Source organism: Papio anubis, chromosome 19 (genome assembly GCF_008728515.1).
Source record: "Papio anubis isolate 15944 chromosome 19, Panubis1.0, whole genome shotgun sequence".
Classification (NCBI taxonomy): Eukaryota; Metazoa; Chordata; class Mammalia; order Primates; family Cercopithecidae; genus Papio; species Papio anubis.
Window position 1 is genome coordinate 27033281 of NC_044994.1, and position 15038 is coordinate 27048318.

General features: G+C 42.0%; 1 protein-coding gene across 5 annotated transcripts in view; it reads left to right on the forward strand.

The window, feature by feature from the left end:
* The window catches only part of MAPRE2 (microtubule associated protein RP/EB family member 2), a 162451-nt gene that overhangs the window by 46010 nt on the left and 101403 nt on the right, over nt 1-15038 (forward strand). For 2 of the 5 annotated variants that reach the window (XM_003914294.4, XM_031658784.1), the window contains exon 1: nt 13320-13616. The exons of 2 other annotated variants lie outside the window; for them this stretch is intronic. In XM_003914294.4, coding sequence (XP_003914343.1) covers nt 13495-13616 — 122 coding nt within the window. In that variant the 5' untranslated portion in view covers nt 13320-13494. Of the gene's footprint in view, nt 1-13319; nt 13617-15038 lie in introns of those variants that run through there. One more of the 5 variants, XM_003914298.4, reaches the window with a different exon arrangement.

A 15038-nucleotide genomic window follows, 5' to 3' on the forward strand; every position in this document is an offset into this window, starting at 1 on the left:
GAAGCTTTGCTTATGCTGATACCAGGTGGCAACACCAACATTCCAGGTTAGGCCGAAACCAAATGCAATCTTACTCTTTCTATACCCGGTGAGGGGATACGTTTCTAAAGGTAGTTAGGTTTTATAGTGCCAAAAGAAAAACTTAGAATTTTTGTCTTGAAATGATAGGGAACCACTGAAGACTTCCAAAAATGAAAAGAGGGAAGATAGAGCTGGTGGTGAGATGTGAACTGATTGTGAAGCAAGGAAACCTCTCCAGAGAGACTCATGAGGTAGGTGTGAGGAAGGAGTGTGTCTGAAGCAGGGTGTGAGCAGCAGGAGAGGAATGGGCGGGACATACGTGTTCCCCTGTGAAATGAACAGGTATGATGTCTCAATCAGACAGATGGATAGACAGGGAAAAACATTCTGAGGATGCAAAACCAAGTGCTGGCTATGAGTTCAGCTCAAGCAGGAGATCTGGAGAGGGAGCCAAGTAGGAGAGAAGCTTCCTCATTAAAGGTACTGTGTGTTGTCTAAACAAATAGCCACAACCTAATTTCTGTGCATGCCTCTGACCTGCTTATTCAGGAAGTGAGAGAATACAGTGATGAATATAGACACCACACCACAGTCTCACATTTTTACAAGGTGCTTCTGGAAACCTGAATGGAGATTTGACTTTTTTTTTTTTTTTTAGTTGCTTCCATGGCAACCCTCCCCATGGAAAATAGGCACAGTCTGCAGAGGCCTGTTCTTTTCTGTTGATGTTTGTCACTACCACATGGGGTCAGGTTTGTTCTTTCTCCCTCCCCAAAAATCTTTACTAGCTCTGCGGAAAAATTGCTGTTGCCCTAAACACTTTACCTGCATCTGCACCCAGCTGTTCCTGTGCCAATGTGACTAGGGACCTTCTGTGTGGCTTTGGCATCCCTCAGGGTTCCACATATAAAGCAGAGGACAGGTTCCCTCTACTCTCAAATTCCCATGCCAACTTGGGGCATGGCTGGGGATAGGAGAGCAGGCAGAGTCCCTCTTCAAGGACACTCACCAACTCCTAACCCAACATCTCTAACCAGTCATGTAGTCTTGTGGCTTATAGTATGAACTTTAGGTTCTGAGTCTTTGAAAGATCTTAAGCTTTTGATAGTTGAAAATCAGACTCTGAGTCTCATAAATTTTCTTTGGGTTTTTTTTCTCTGCCATGGGCTTACAAGTTGATTTTGAAACTTGGAACTTGAACACTGATTCTTTTCTTTCTCTCTTGCATTCCTGCCCCATGCTGAGAACTCACGGAGTAAAGAAGATTCAGCAGGTGTGTGGGGCAGGTTTTCTAAAGTGGGTTACTACAATCTCTCCCATCCCACCAGTTTTTCTTGCAGTGTGAGATTGACGTTCCTCCTAGTTAGGTTACCAGTGGTGTTGATAGCCCTTCCTCTTGAATCTGGGTGGAACTTTGTGGCAGCCCTGACTGGCAAAATACAATGGAAGTGATGCTCTGTGACTTCCAAGACTAGGTTTTAAAACTGCCATGCCCTTCTGCCTGCTCATTAGGGATGATTGTGCTAGAAACCCAGCCACCATGCTGTGAGGAGCCCAGGCCTCATGGGGAAGCCTTGCATAGGTGTTCCAGCCAGAGTCCCAGCTGAGGCCCCAACTAAAAGGCAACATCAGCCACCAGTCATGAGACTGAGGAAACCTTTGTGATGACTTCAGTAGTCAGTTATCTTCCAACCACAGCTACATGAGAGATCATGGGTGACAACCACCTAGCCAAGCCCAGTCAACCTCCAGAATTACAAGAGATAATAATAAAATGATTGTTGGTATTTTAATCCACCAAGTTTGGAGTCACAATAGAGAACCAACAGGGTTTTCCTGTTATCTGTTAATGCATAACAGCCTGCCCCAAAACTTATTAACTTAAAATAACCATTTGTCATACATTATGGTTTTGTGGACCAGGAATTCAGGAAGGTCTTCGCTAGGTGGTTCCTTTCTAATCCATATATCCATATAGAGTCAGCTGTGGTGGGTGAAGATGCAGGAGCCTTGGTACTCTTGGTGGTCTCTCCTCTCTTCCCCTCCCTCTCCATGGGTCCCATCCTCTGGGCCTCTCTACCTGGTTGGTACTTCCTCCAGTGTAGCTGGACTTCTCACAGGGCAGCTGACCTGCCTTCTCACAGGGCAGCATGGTAGTTCCAGGGTAGCTGAACTTCTCACAGGGCAGCTGACCTTTAAGAGACTAAGGCAAAAGCTGCCTGTCATTGTAAGGTCTAGGTCAAGAACTGGTTGGCATCATTTCTACCAAAATCTATTGATCAAAGCTGCCATAGTGATTCAAAGGGAGGAGAAATAAATCCAACCTCTAGAATGGAAGAGTAAGAAAAAATTATGACCACAGGGGACAAGGCAGGAAGCTAGGTTTATATTTCAAAATGTTACCTAGCAAATCTTATTATACCTGTTTTATGGGTGAAGAAGCTGAAGCTAGAGGAGTTAAGTAATTTGGCCAAGGTACACAACTTGTAAGCACCTGGATTCAAATCCAAAGCGTATTCATCGAAACCATGAACTCGGAATTTTGCTATTCTTCTGTGTAAAATATAGTAAATATATAGTGTATACTATATTTTCTTAATTCCTAAGTACTACCTTTTATAAGGAAGATACCATCCCTCAACCCCCCAAAAACATACACATTACAGTTCTAATTTTAGAAAAATCTAGAGAACTATTCTAAATGACCTGATTTGGGTCAGAGGCCTTTCTCTGAATCAATCCTCAGGGTCTAGAGGATGGAATAATTATATTTGGCAAGCTCTGCTACAACCACAGGGTTTGAAGAAATAATTTCCCAAAAGAGGGAGGAGCAAACAAAATAATATTCATTGTACATACTCTTTATACTACATGCCATTATTTCTCATTCATGATTTCATTGCATCATTGAAGGCAGATAGGATCTGCCCCAACGAGACTGGAATTGTGGGCTGGTGGGAATGGTGTGAAGACAGGCTGTGTAGAGAAGTTCATTCCAAGCATTGATTCTAGATCTATCAGCTAACTATTAACTCATTATGTCTCACATATTAAGACTAAGACCTCTGGTTTTCCTAGGGGTCTGATTCCTTTATGTAGAAGTTAAATGGAGTCTTCTTAAAGAAGGCCCATTATGTTTTCATGTGCTACACTATGCAATTGGACCCTTCGTTTCCACTTTCTGTACATGTTGAGTCAATGTCAATTGAGAACAGGAAGATGCTTGGTGTCTAAGCACTTGAGGAAACAAAACATAAGCTCTAATTAAAACATTTCTGATGGAAACTTAGTCTTACTTCATGATTTCCAGTTGCATTTTTTTCCTAATGAAATAAGCTGCTTTAATTTTCTTTTAAAAAATTTTATTTGGATGAGGTCAGAAAATGAAGAATTTCTCTTCCATTACTCACACTGCTTTCCAGCTGCCGGCCTCATGTTCCCTTGACACGCTCTGGAGGAGCCATCCACAAGCCATAGCACTGCCGTGGTACACATCAGACTTGACAGAAAAGTTCCAGGCTCAGGAAGACACTTCCTTCCAATGTCCTTGGTTGCCACTTGATGGCCTGGGTTCTGAGTAGCTCTGGAGGTCCCTGGCACCTGATGGAATGACCATTTCCCCACTTTCTCCTGACTTCCTTTGTATTTATATAAAGGAGTTGCCACTCAGCTTGCACTCTTTAATATCAAAGTCAGAAATAAAGCCCAGTGAGTTAGTTGATTTTTAAGAATCTAAGGAAATCTTCTCTGGGAAGCTTCTGAATTGTCTGCAAGATTATTTATTTGTTAGCAGTACTTGGAGTCTCTTCATTTCTCTTGATACCCAACTGAGCCCAAGATGCCTTTTAATCCCTTTTAGCTGTCCTACCCAGTCACTTCAAAAGGATACATTTTATTTTAAGATGGAAATAAAATAGAGAAAGGAAATAGAGGAATTTCATGAAATTGGACATAGACACATTTTAACGAGAGCACTCAAATAGACATGTCTGTAGCTGGATGGTTGAATTATAACAGTCTTGGCATAGTGAAAATGAAAGCAGATTGTAGCTTTGAATACAAATACCAAAAAAATGCCTGCGGTTTCCTTTCCCTCCAGAAGGTATCAAAGAAATGGACATTGCTAGCTGAGGCTTACTGAGAAATAAAATAGCTAATCACTATAAATAAGGATAAGAAAATTATTTTTTTCTCTATCAATCGCATATACTGCTAACCCCAAATTCTAGCATTTCTTCCTCCCTCCCCTCCTTTTTTTTTCTTAACCATAATTTACAGCTCCTCTCCCTCCATTTCTTCCGATCTCTCACTCTTATGGATACTGCTATCCTGTACAGCCTCCCATCCCTGGGTCCTTTTTATTCTCTCTGTCTCTCAGCCCTGGTATGGTTTTATTTCCTTGCTCCCTACATGGAAGTGCTGTTTTATGGCAGCAGTCTCTTACCTCTGCAACCATCTACTATCTCATCCCTGCCACTCCCCACCCTGGATTCTGCATTCTTCCTTCCAGGTTAATCAGACCTTAGTGGAAGGTAGACTGAGCTAGGGAAGAAGAATGACATGTTTGACATCTGGCAAGTGTGTTTGTGCTCAGCTCTGCCATTTCCTGTCTGGTTATCTGGCTAAGTTATTGAACTAGTTACCTCCTGTGACAAATGGGACTTAGAATAGCCCCTTTCTTGTGAGAATAAAATACCTCCTCATTGTTAAGCATAGCACTTGGCCCATAAAAAGTATTCAAATATTAGGTGTTGCTTTTAATGTGACTAGAGAATATCCCCACATCGCTGTTGCCACTGCTAACACTCCTGCAAATGCCTGGTTTCCAACTTTGGTTTTAAGCCAAGTTCTTTACAACAGACTTTCAAAGCCCTGCACATTCTGGTTTCTCTGTGATCTTTCTGACTTTATCTTCTACAGCTCTCTCTCCCATCCCCAGAATACACACACATTCACAGTCACTGTGCTGCATACATGTGACCTGACTTTCTTCATGTTTCTTGAACAAATCATGCTCCTACCTCAGGCCCTTTGCACTTTCTGTTGGCTTTCCCTGAAATATTCTTCTGATATCACAGGTCTGTGTCCCTTACCTCTCTCAGGTCATCGATTAAAGATTACCTTCTCAGGAATGTCTACCCTGGTCACCCCATTTAAAATTATGACACCCTTCCTCTGTAGTCCATGTCCTCCTTCCTTGCTTTAATTGTCTCTATAGCATTTGCCACCATCTGACACACTATATATTTTACTTTTGTATTGTCTGTCTCCTGACCCTACCACATACACTTGCTCATACACTCAAGTGTAAGTTCAGGGAATTTTGTCTACAAATTTCTGCATCTCTGATGCCTAGAATTATTCCTAGCACATAGTAAGTGCTCAATAAAATTTGCAGAATGGATGATTGAGGCCTAATTCAAATATTACTATCTTAGTGAAGCTTTTCTAGTATCCCCAGGCCTGGTTACTTTCTTTTCTATATTCCTAATACTTAATACACTTTTCTATTATAACTTGTATCAGATTGTATTTTTGTGGGAAACATATTTAAAGCTCTTAAATCTAGCCAGATGGTATAATTCAAAAGCACATTTTTATTTAATAGGCTGAAGCTTCACATTGTACAGATTTGATTGAATGATTACAGAAATCATAATGATCTGAGTGTTTTTAAATTGCATTCACATTATATTCTATGAGTTATTCTACAAAATTAAATCCAAGCTTGCGAAAATCTAAGAAAAAGCAAATTAGAAATAAATTCCAACACAGAGAAATCTTATCTCATGCAATGGCGTGTTCTGTGTTTTAACATCATAGATACCTTGCTATTTTGCCAGCAAGTAGGAGACTTTAAAATTCTGCCTTTTGAGCATGAATAATCTGCAAAGACAAGTAATCTCAAAAGTCAATTCTAGAGGAGCATACCTGTGCCTGTTGGTTTTGAAGACGGCTTTCTTCATCTGGAGGAAAATATTATTCACCAATTTTTCTTAAATAAAATGCTATTACTTAAGGCCAGGAGGTATTTGCATGTCATGGAAATCTCACCAGATCCAGAAGAACTAATAAAATCTTCCTATGCCTCTGGGTTAAAGGTAGTGAGGAAGAACCAGTCTCAAATACATTTCTGTGCCACCAGTGCAATTTCAGTGCCAGTACCATTGGCCGGCCAATCATATACTTTTTCACTGCTGTCGTTTTGGGTGTGAAGCATATATTTCAGCCATTGATAACTACTGTACCTGCCATTCCCTACTGGAAAATATCTTAAAATATACACATGGGGGAAATGGCTTGTCTCGAACCAGCAGAGGTGACTGCTAAGTGGAATCTTCTGTCTGTATTTGAGGTGATAATGATCTAAGGAAGCCCCGATCTAAGGTGATGTGACAGCTGTGAATGCCTTTGACAGCAGTGATTATCAACTTCAGCGAACACATTTTTAACCTGAAAAAAGGCATTCGTGATGAGTAGGTGTTTCTGGGATTGAATCAAGATTAACATTCATTCCTGTCTAGTGAATTCATATCTTCTCTGCTATCATGGTTTAGAATTTTTCAAATCCAAGGCAATGCAAAAATCCCTGTTCTAGATGAACCATATGTGTTGGAGAAGTGGAGGGATGATGATTTCTGTCAATACAGAATTATTCGTGCTCTCTGGCCTAAGTTCTAAGAGAAACATGATTGTGCTATAAGCTAGGGACTCAAAATAAAAATTCGAGTTAATGCCGGGGTTCAGTCTTCCTCGATTGCACCTGTGTGCTGGGACCTCTTGCTGATTTTTCTTTTTCTTTCTTTTTTTTTTTTTTTTTTTTGGCTCCCTGTTCTCATGCTTCTGGCTCTGTATCCTCCGGGTCCATTTTAGAAATCTAGTTCTACAAACAGGCACTTTAAACATTTGTTTGTTTGTTTGTTTGCTTGCTTTTTATTTTTGGTGGATCTAGACCTCAAGAGGGGCCCAAAAGTAGGATCAATTCATTTGATGCTTAACAGTTGGTCATTAATTAACACATCCTTCCTGTATTGCTGGGAGCTTTTTAGTACAAATACTTGCTGATTCCCATTAGTTGCAGATACGTTAGATACACCCCTGATTTAGTATATCTCTTCCTGGAATATCTTGCTTCAGTCATAAAATTCATGTTTTTATGAAAAATTGCAGTGCCTCCTACCTGTTAAAAGATTTCATTATTTTATTCAGTAGTTATTGATGTGTCTGACCTGAAACCCAGCCTTTTAAAAACATCTTTAGGCCGGGCGCGGTGGCTCAAGCCTGTAATCCCAGCACTTTGGGAGGCCGAGGTGGGTGGATCACGAGGTCAGGAGATCGAGACCATCCTGGCTAACACGGTGAAACCCCGTCTCTACTAAAAATACAAAAAAAACTAGCTGGGCGAGGTGGCAGGCGCCTGTAGTCCCAGCTACTCCGGAGGCTGAGGCAGGAGAATGGCACAAAACCCGGGAGGCGGAGCTTGCAGTGAGCTGAGATCCGGCCACTGCACTCCAGCCCGGGCTACAGAGCAAGACTCCGTCTCAAAAAAAAAAAAAAAAAAAAATCTTTAAAAACATCTTATCAAATCTAGTAAACATATCTTTTTCCTTATCTGATTCATACTCTCTGTGAATGACCTTAGGGACCTCTCCCTCCTTTGTGAGACCTGCTTCTCCTTTGGGCCCACTGAAATCACTCTTTCCTGTGATTTGCCCTACTAGGTAAAACCCTTCACGGTCTCTTTCTGCAGGTTTCTCTTTTATCATCAGCCTTTAAAGAGTTTCATCTCAGGTCTTCTCTTTCTCCCTGAATGAGAGAACTCACAGCTGTAATGACCTCCTGTTATATAACTTCCTCCAAATAATATGTATCTCCAAGTCAAACACATCTCATCACATTAAGACCTATATATTCCCTTATTCAACAAATACTTAGTGAACACCCACACTACATGCTAGTATTGACCACTAGCATGTTCTAGAGGTACTTCTCTGTGTCCAAAACACATTATGAGAACCTTTCTTCCAAAAGAACAATTTAACCTGTATTCCTTAGCTTGATAAATGGTACCATTATCTACTTGGCCACCCAAGTCATACACTTGGGATTCATTTGAGATGTCTCTTCCTCCTTCATTATCCACTCTTAACTCCTACCAACGATTGCATCCACATCCAATTAGTCACCAAATCCTGAGTTATATCCTATGAATTTTATAACCCCTTGCCTCTGTCTTAGTTTAGGTCTTCAAAATGAGTCAAAGAGTGATGAAGACCTAAACTGCTTCTTCAGTATATCCACGATACTACTGTCAGCATCAGACTTTTTTGTTATGATGCAAGTGTCACCATAAATTTCCCTTCTTACAGCACTTTGTGGTTCCAGGTCACCTTCAGAATTAAGATCAAGCTCCTTCGCTTGGCCATAAGACCTTTCTGCACCTTCATCCTTGCCCCATCTCCTGCCACTGTGTTCTCTGTCCATACTAAACAGCCTGCTGTTTCCCAGAGATGTTATAACCTTTCCTACCTCTGCATGTAGGAATAGTTGCTTGAAAAGCCCTTTATCTTCCCTCTACACTGCCATTCCTCTTTTAAATGACAATATAGCCTAATGGATAAGCCTGTGAACTTTTGCTTCAAACAAAATAAGCTAAGAAAACCTAATATCCAATCCTGAATGAGTTGCTTCTCACTGAACTTAATGTTTTCTCATTAGGGTTGTTGTGAGAATCAAATCAGATTACATTTGTTGAATAAATGAATTCATTATATATTCATTGAGTGCCTACTATCTGCCAGGTCCTGTTCCAGGAACTGCAGATAGAGCAGTGAACAAAACTCCTGAAGCCTTTGCTCTAAGGGATCTCACATTCTGTCTGGTGCATAGAAAATGAACTGTAAAGAAAAAGGTTCCTATTATTACTCATCCAATATTTTAGGTGTACTTTTCAGACTTACTTCCAAGTTTCCATTCTGACTTAGGTGCTCACCTTCAATGGTCCCATCCTACCCTATGCGGTACCATTGCTATAGCACTTGTGTTGAAATCATAATTGACAGTTATTTTTACCCTTGCTCACCTACAACACTGGTAGTTCCTTGAAGTGAAAGCCTGAGACTTTTCTTTTTCACCAGCTCCTAGTATACAAGGAGGTCCGTTTTAAGTTTCAAATAGATGAATGAATGTTTTAGGATATGCCTAACATATTACTTAAAAATTACATTTGCCACTAAAGAGCATTTGTTATATAGCCACTGGGGTAAGTGCTTTAAATAAGTTATATAATTTAATCTCCATACAGCAGCACTATGGAGAAACCAGCATTATTACCCTACTTTATCAATGAGGAAACTAAATGTTAGAGATACAAAGTAACTTGCCAAGGTCATAGAACCTGGATCTGGTGAAGTCAAGCCCAGGACCCAGGACCCCTCTTTAATGCTGATGATTGGTGACAGGAGTTATTTTCCAATAGGCAGTTGGTGGTGAAGGGCAATGGTCAGCACATGCTTTATTTTAGATATACCTGTGCACATAAGACAAAACCTGAATCCACAGTCATATGTACAAACACATTTTAGCTTAGTCTTTTTTTCCCCCTCTTAGGATGACCTGACTAATTCTCCCTACCCTGCTGGGTAGTGGGGAACCAGAAATAGTGTTAAACTTACTAGTTCACAGTATTACAGCCTCTTCCATTGTAGACCATCTTTGGATGGATGGTCTAAATCATCTCTTGGGTGACTATTCAGTCTCTATATATCTTTCCTTTCCCTGGCCCCTCTGCAAGATGGTGTCTGTAGGAATAGGTGAGTGGGGCTTATAGGAACACAAGAGGGTGGGAGAGTAGGGGCCTCCTGGTCTCACGCTGGTTCTTGGGCTTGTAATATCTGAGTCTGCTGAGGAGTCACTGGTCTGATCTCATCTATGGGCATTCTGCTGGTGGTCTATGCTGACCGCTACAGCTGTAGTATCTCTCTCTCTACAGGTGTGGGCCTGACCCTGTGTAGATTCCTCAGAGCTGGCTATTTCTCCTATTTGGGCTCTGCCTTCAATGTTCCATTCTGTGGACCCACTTAAATGTCACTTTACCTCTGCCGTAAAGGCACTCCCTCCTGACACCCTCTACCCCCACCACCATCACAAACTCAGCCCTCTGATAGCAACATCTGCTCCACTTCCTGATTATCCCCTTATAGGACAGACAGAAACTTCTAGATACCTTCTACATTGCATGCTAGCAAAAGAAGAGTCTGAGAGTGAAATTTAAGCCTACCCTCTCCTTAGTCATACTAAGCCACAGATTTTAGTCTTTACTGTGATGAGGCTACACCTTGCTTGGTGTTGGGGAGACCCTCTTTATGGTAGTGGTTTCCTAGAGTATCAAAAGGGAAATGATGCAAAAGGAAGTTCCTTAGGTTTAGGCTTTGCCTTCAGCCTATCCAATGTCTCCCTTCTAGGATTTGAGCCCAGAGACCTGGAGCTGGGAGGCCCTGCCTTGTCCTCCCTTCACCCATTCTTTCTACCCTTAGTTGGGGCTGGAAAGGGTGAGTTCTTCCCTCAACCTTCCTGCATTTTCTGTACTTTCCCTATATCATACCATTCTGCTTCCCAAAGTGGAATTTGCTCTCCCTTTTCCCTAGGGCTCAGCTGGAAAATGGCTGCCAGGTAACCTGATTTATGAGGAGAGGAACGAAAACACATCTGTTTAATATTTTCAAATTATTACCCCTGTTACCCCTGCATCTCAGAGGGTAATCACTGGTCTCTGGAGTTCTGTGGGTCCCTTTATAGTAGTGTGGCTCAGAGCAGTCTTAGAGGAAGATTTACAGGGCCCTTGGGGCCCTTCACCTGACTCACAGCCCCTCCCTTTTTAGACCATCAGCCCAAATTCTTGGCCATCATCCCATCCCTTCCTTCATGAGCAGACTAGAAACAAAGTGGGTGTGTTCTCTCCACAGAATTAGTTAGTATGATCAATGAACTATGCATTCAAATTCTGACAAATTTAGTCCCCACAATGACACAAATTATGTTTTACATATTACTTAAATATGGGATCATGGAAAAGTGATCTGTACTAAAGAACCCAGATTGAGAGCATACTCTGAGGACATTAAATATTTGATTTGTAGACTGTGCCTTTCAATTTCAGACTGCCCCCCCCAAAAGGGGAAGTTTTGTGAAAGGGAGCAAATTAGTAAGGAAATTGACAGCAGCAGGTCAAGTAACAGAAACAGTAAGAGGAAGCATGGGTCTTTGCAAGAATGACTACACTGTCATGCCCCTTTAGCTCATAGTGCAATGTGAAGCTTGGTGTGTATCTTTGGTACTTAGATATTCATCTGTGTACCTTGTAAGTCTTAGCTCAGAATTGGATCTGATTGTATAAGAAAAAAAATCTTATGTAAAGTGAGATGTGGATGAAGGAATCAACTTGTGCACTGTGGACTAACTGGAGAAGCAAAAGATAAAATTATTAAAATAATAGCCCAAGAGGAAAGTATAAAATAGAAAGGAAAAAAGTAGGGCCCCTTGTTTGAGATTATCGTTACCATCTGGGTTGTAAAACATTTGATTCTAATTCCAGAAACTTGATACCAGAAATAACTTATTATCAGGGACATATGCTGAAGAATTGTCAGGAATGACAAAGTATTTACTTGTTTTTAATATCTGTATCACAAAATGATAAAGCTGATAAACCATACAATGATATGGAGTGAGTCATAGCTTAATACTTTCTGACACATATATTTATGCTGTATCTTTTACACCCCAATTCTTCTTCCCTTTTCACCCTATAAAAGGTCAGAGACCACTGCTGATAAGCAGAGAATCCTTCAAAGTCTCTCCTGGCTGGGCGTGGTGGCTCATACCTGTAATCCTAGCACTTTGGGAGGCCAAGGTGGGTGGACTGCCTAAGCTCAGGAGTTCGAGACCAGCTTGGGCAACACAGTGAAACCTTGTCTCCACTAAAATACAAAAATTAGCTGTGTGTGGTGGTGTGCACCTGTAATCCCAGCTACTTGGGAGGCTGAGGAGGGAGAACTGCTAGAACCCAAGAGGCAGAGGTTGCAGTGAGCTGAGATTGCGCCACTGCACTCCAGCCTGGGCGACAGAGCGAGACTCCGCCTCTAAAAAATAATAATAATAAAAAATCTCCTCTCCTCTGTGGAGGACAGCATTGAACATATGCAGGGTCTTTTGAGTTTATAATCTAACCCGTAGACTGCACAGTGCTAGCAATTCTGTTCACAGTTATCTTTTCACAACAGTCATCTTGGAAGTACTTGATTCTTACCTTGATTTATAATATTTATTGAGCTCATATTACAGATCATTAGTGTCCAGTCACATGTCACTTGGACGCTTCAGTTCACCTCCTAGCTGTGTGACCTTAAGCAATTTACTTAATCTTACTAGTTTACTCATCTTTAAAATGGGAATAATAATAGTATTTGTCACATAGCCAATATATTTGAAAACTGCATTGCAAGGATATAGAACAGCTTGAATGTTAAGCACTTTCAAATACTAAATGAGGTGATCACTTGTGTAATTCAAATGGAAATAGAATAAATGGCAACGAATTAATGATCTGTATCAGGAGGCAGCATAAAGAATTTGAATTGGAGGGTTTTGGGTAACTGTGATGTTCTAAAATGGTGGTTATCTTTTTTTAACAGAAAACCCCTCTTTGGGATTCCTTTGTACAGATGATCTCTTAATTTGCCATCTTTAATCCTCACATTATTAAAGGCTACATTGATTAGAAGGAAATACAGCTTCCTTGTAGGTTTTTGCTTTTTGGCTTGTTTTTGGGGAGATGGTTGCTGCTATTTGGAGAAAGGGAGAAAGGCAGAAATGTTAACCTCTTAGTCTGATACCTTTTCTACAAGCTGGCCACCACGTCCTTTTTAGGTTTTTCTGAAACCTGACCAAGTTTAATTGTCATGGCATAAAAACTTGGTATTGAAGGAGTTAAAGGGTCTCCTACACCCCTTCGCATGAATCGTTCTTTTGTGTACACAGCTGCAGTTGGAGCACGGGTCGGAAAGGAAATGGTTAGAGGAAGAGCTGGTTTTCAGACAAGGCGAGTCTGCGAGGGGGGCTGCAGGGTGGCCTGGGGTTTTACATGCCAGATGTAGGCCTACCCCGGTGCCTGCCTGGAGCTGCTGGCGTGGTCACGCCGCGGCCCTGTGCGAATTGAGGCGAGGTGATGAGTTAGCGGGTTGCCATGGCGACAGGCCGGCCACGTGACCAGGGTGCTGCTGCCGGCGCTCTGACGTCAGCTGCCAGAGGGCGGGGCCGCAGGAGGGCGGGGCGCGAGCGGGAGCTGGGAGAAGGCAGTGAGCGAGCAGGCGGCAGGCACGGTCCGTGCGGAGCAGGCAAGCGAGCGGGAAGACGCAGCTACCTTCCTCACCAGCCAGCCCACAGCGGTTTGTTCCCTTTCTCGGGAGTGCGCCAATGCCTGGGCCGACCCAAACCCTGTCCCCAAATGGCGAGAACAATAACGACATCATCCAGGATAATAACGGGACCATCATTCCTTTCCGGAAGCACACAGTGCGCGGGGAGCGTTCCTACAGGTAATGGGGCTGGCACGAGAGCAGCGCCGGGGACCGCGGTGAGGGCGCGCGGAAATCCAGCCCGTTATATAATGGAGCAGACACTGCCTGCGACCCCTGCTGCAGGCATACATTTGTGAAGGCGGTTGTGATTATTTGGTATCTGTTTCCATGTGTCATGTTGGGTTTGCATTGAGGCTCCGCGACTGCAGATGGAAAGCATTTTGTGAATAGGTTTGCTGCCTGCAAGGGGTCTCCCTCCATCTCTTTCCTTCCACACTGATAAAAATGCATGCTGTTTTCCCCCCGCTGTCCAAAGGGAGACAGGCAGTAGCACTTCCTTTCCTCCTTCCCTTTTAGATTTTAAAGGAGCCATTAGGTAGCTGTGCCAAAAGGCAGAAAACGGGAGGATGGGGAGAAAAACGTTTGCGCTTAACCTGGAGAGTGTGCAGGAAAGATGGAATCCTCTAGATTAAGCTGCAGTCTGTGATGTTAAACCGCCAGATTGATGGAGCTTTGTAAGAATTCTGCTCGCTGATTGGTGCAGGGATTGACAGCAGAGGTCACAGTGTCAGACATTCACCAAAATTTTCTCCATAGAATCCTAGGTTTGTTAGAAAGAGACTAGACTGTAAAGGACTTGCAAAAAACTGGGCGCTGTTTTGCATTTTCTAAGGAGTTTATGGCCACCGCTTGGGTGGGGAGCCTTTCCTTCTTATTTACAGTAGGAAGGTAATTCCTCGTATTTTACTGAGGTCTGTTTTGAGGATGGGACTGATCTTGGTCATTGTATTGTGAGCCTTTTGATTAATGAGTTGGCCTGTACAGTTGGCATCATTTTTACATTAACATATCTGGCAATATGTTCTAGTAGATAAGCTCATTAAAATTGTTTGCATTGTTTGATAAGGATAACAATGTAATGGAGAATGCAGCTAGAGTCTTATGCAGCTCAAGGCCAGACTTGAAGGGAGACTGATAGCTTCAGTCATATTTCCTCTGAAGTTCTTTTGTACTGGGGTAGTTATTTTTAAATGTTACCTTGATAAACGCTAACAATGCTTTTGCTTTGAGGCAGAGCACACATACCTCTAAAGCGCATCCTCTCAGCTAATGAGCAACAGGAAATAACTCTTTTTTTCCTTTTTAGAGCCGTCATCTAAACATTTAGATGGCATTATGGGTAGAATATTGTGTGTATAAATGTTGCATATCACAAAATAGGACCAGAAAGTACCCTACTTCCTTTCTCTTTGGCCAAAGAAATGCACTATTTGTTGACTCAAAAAAAAAAAAAAAAAATTATAAGCAACCTTTGCCCTGTCATCTCTGGCAGTTATATAAATACTTGAAGTTAATTTTGGCTGTGCCCATGAGGTCACCAAAATCTCATGCCTTATGGTTCCAGCTAATGTGTTGACATGGCATTCTTACAGATTTCAA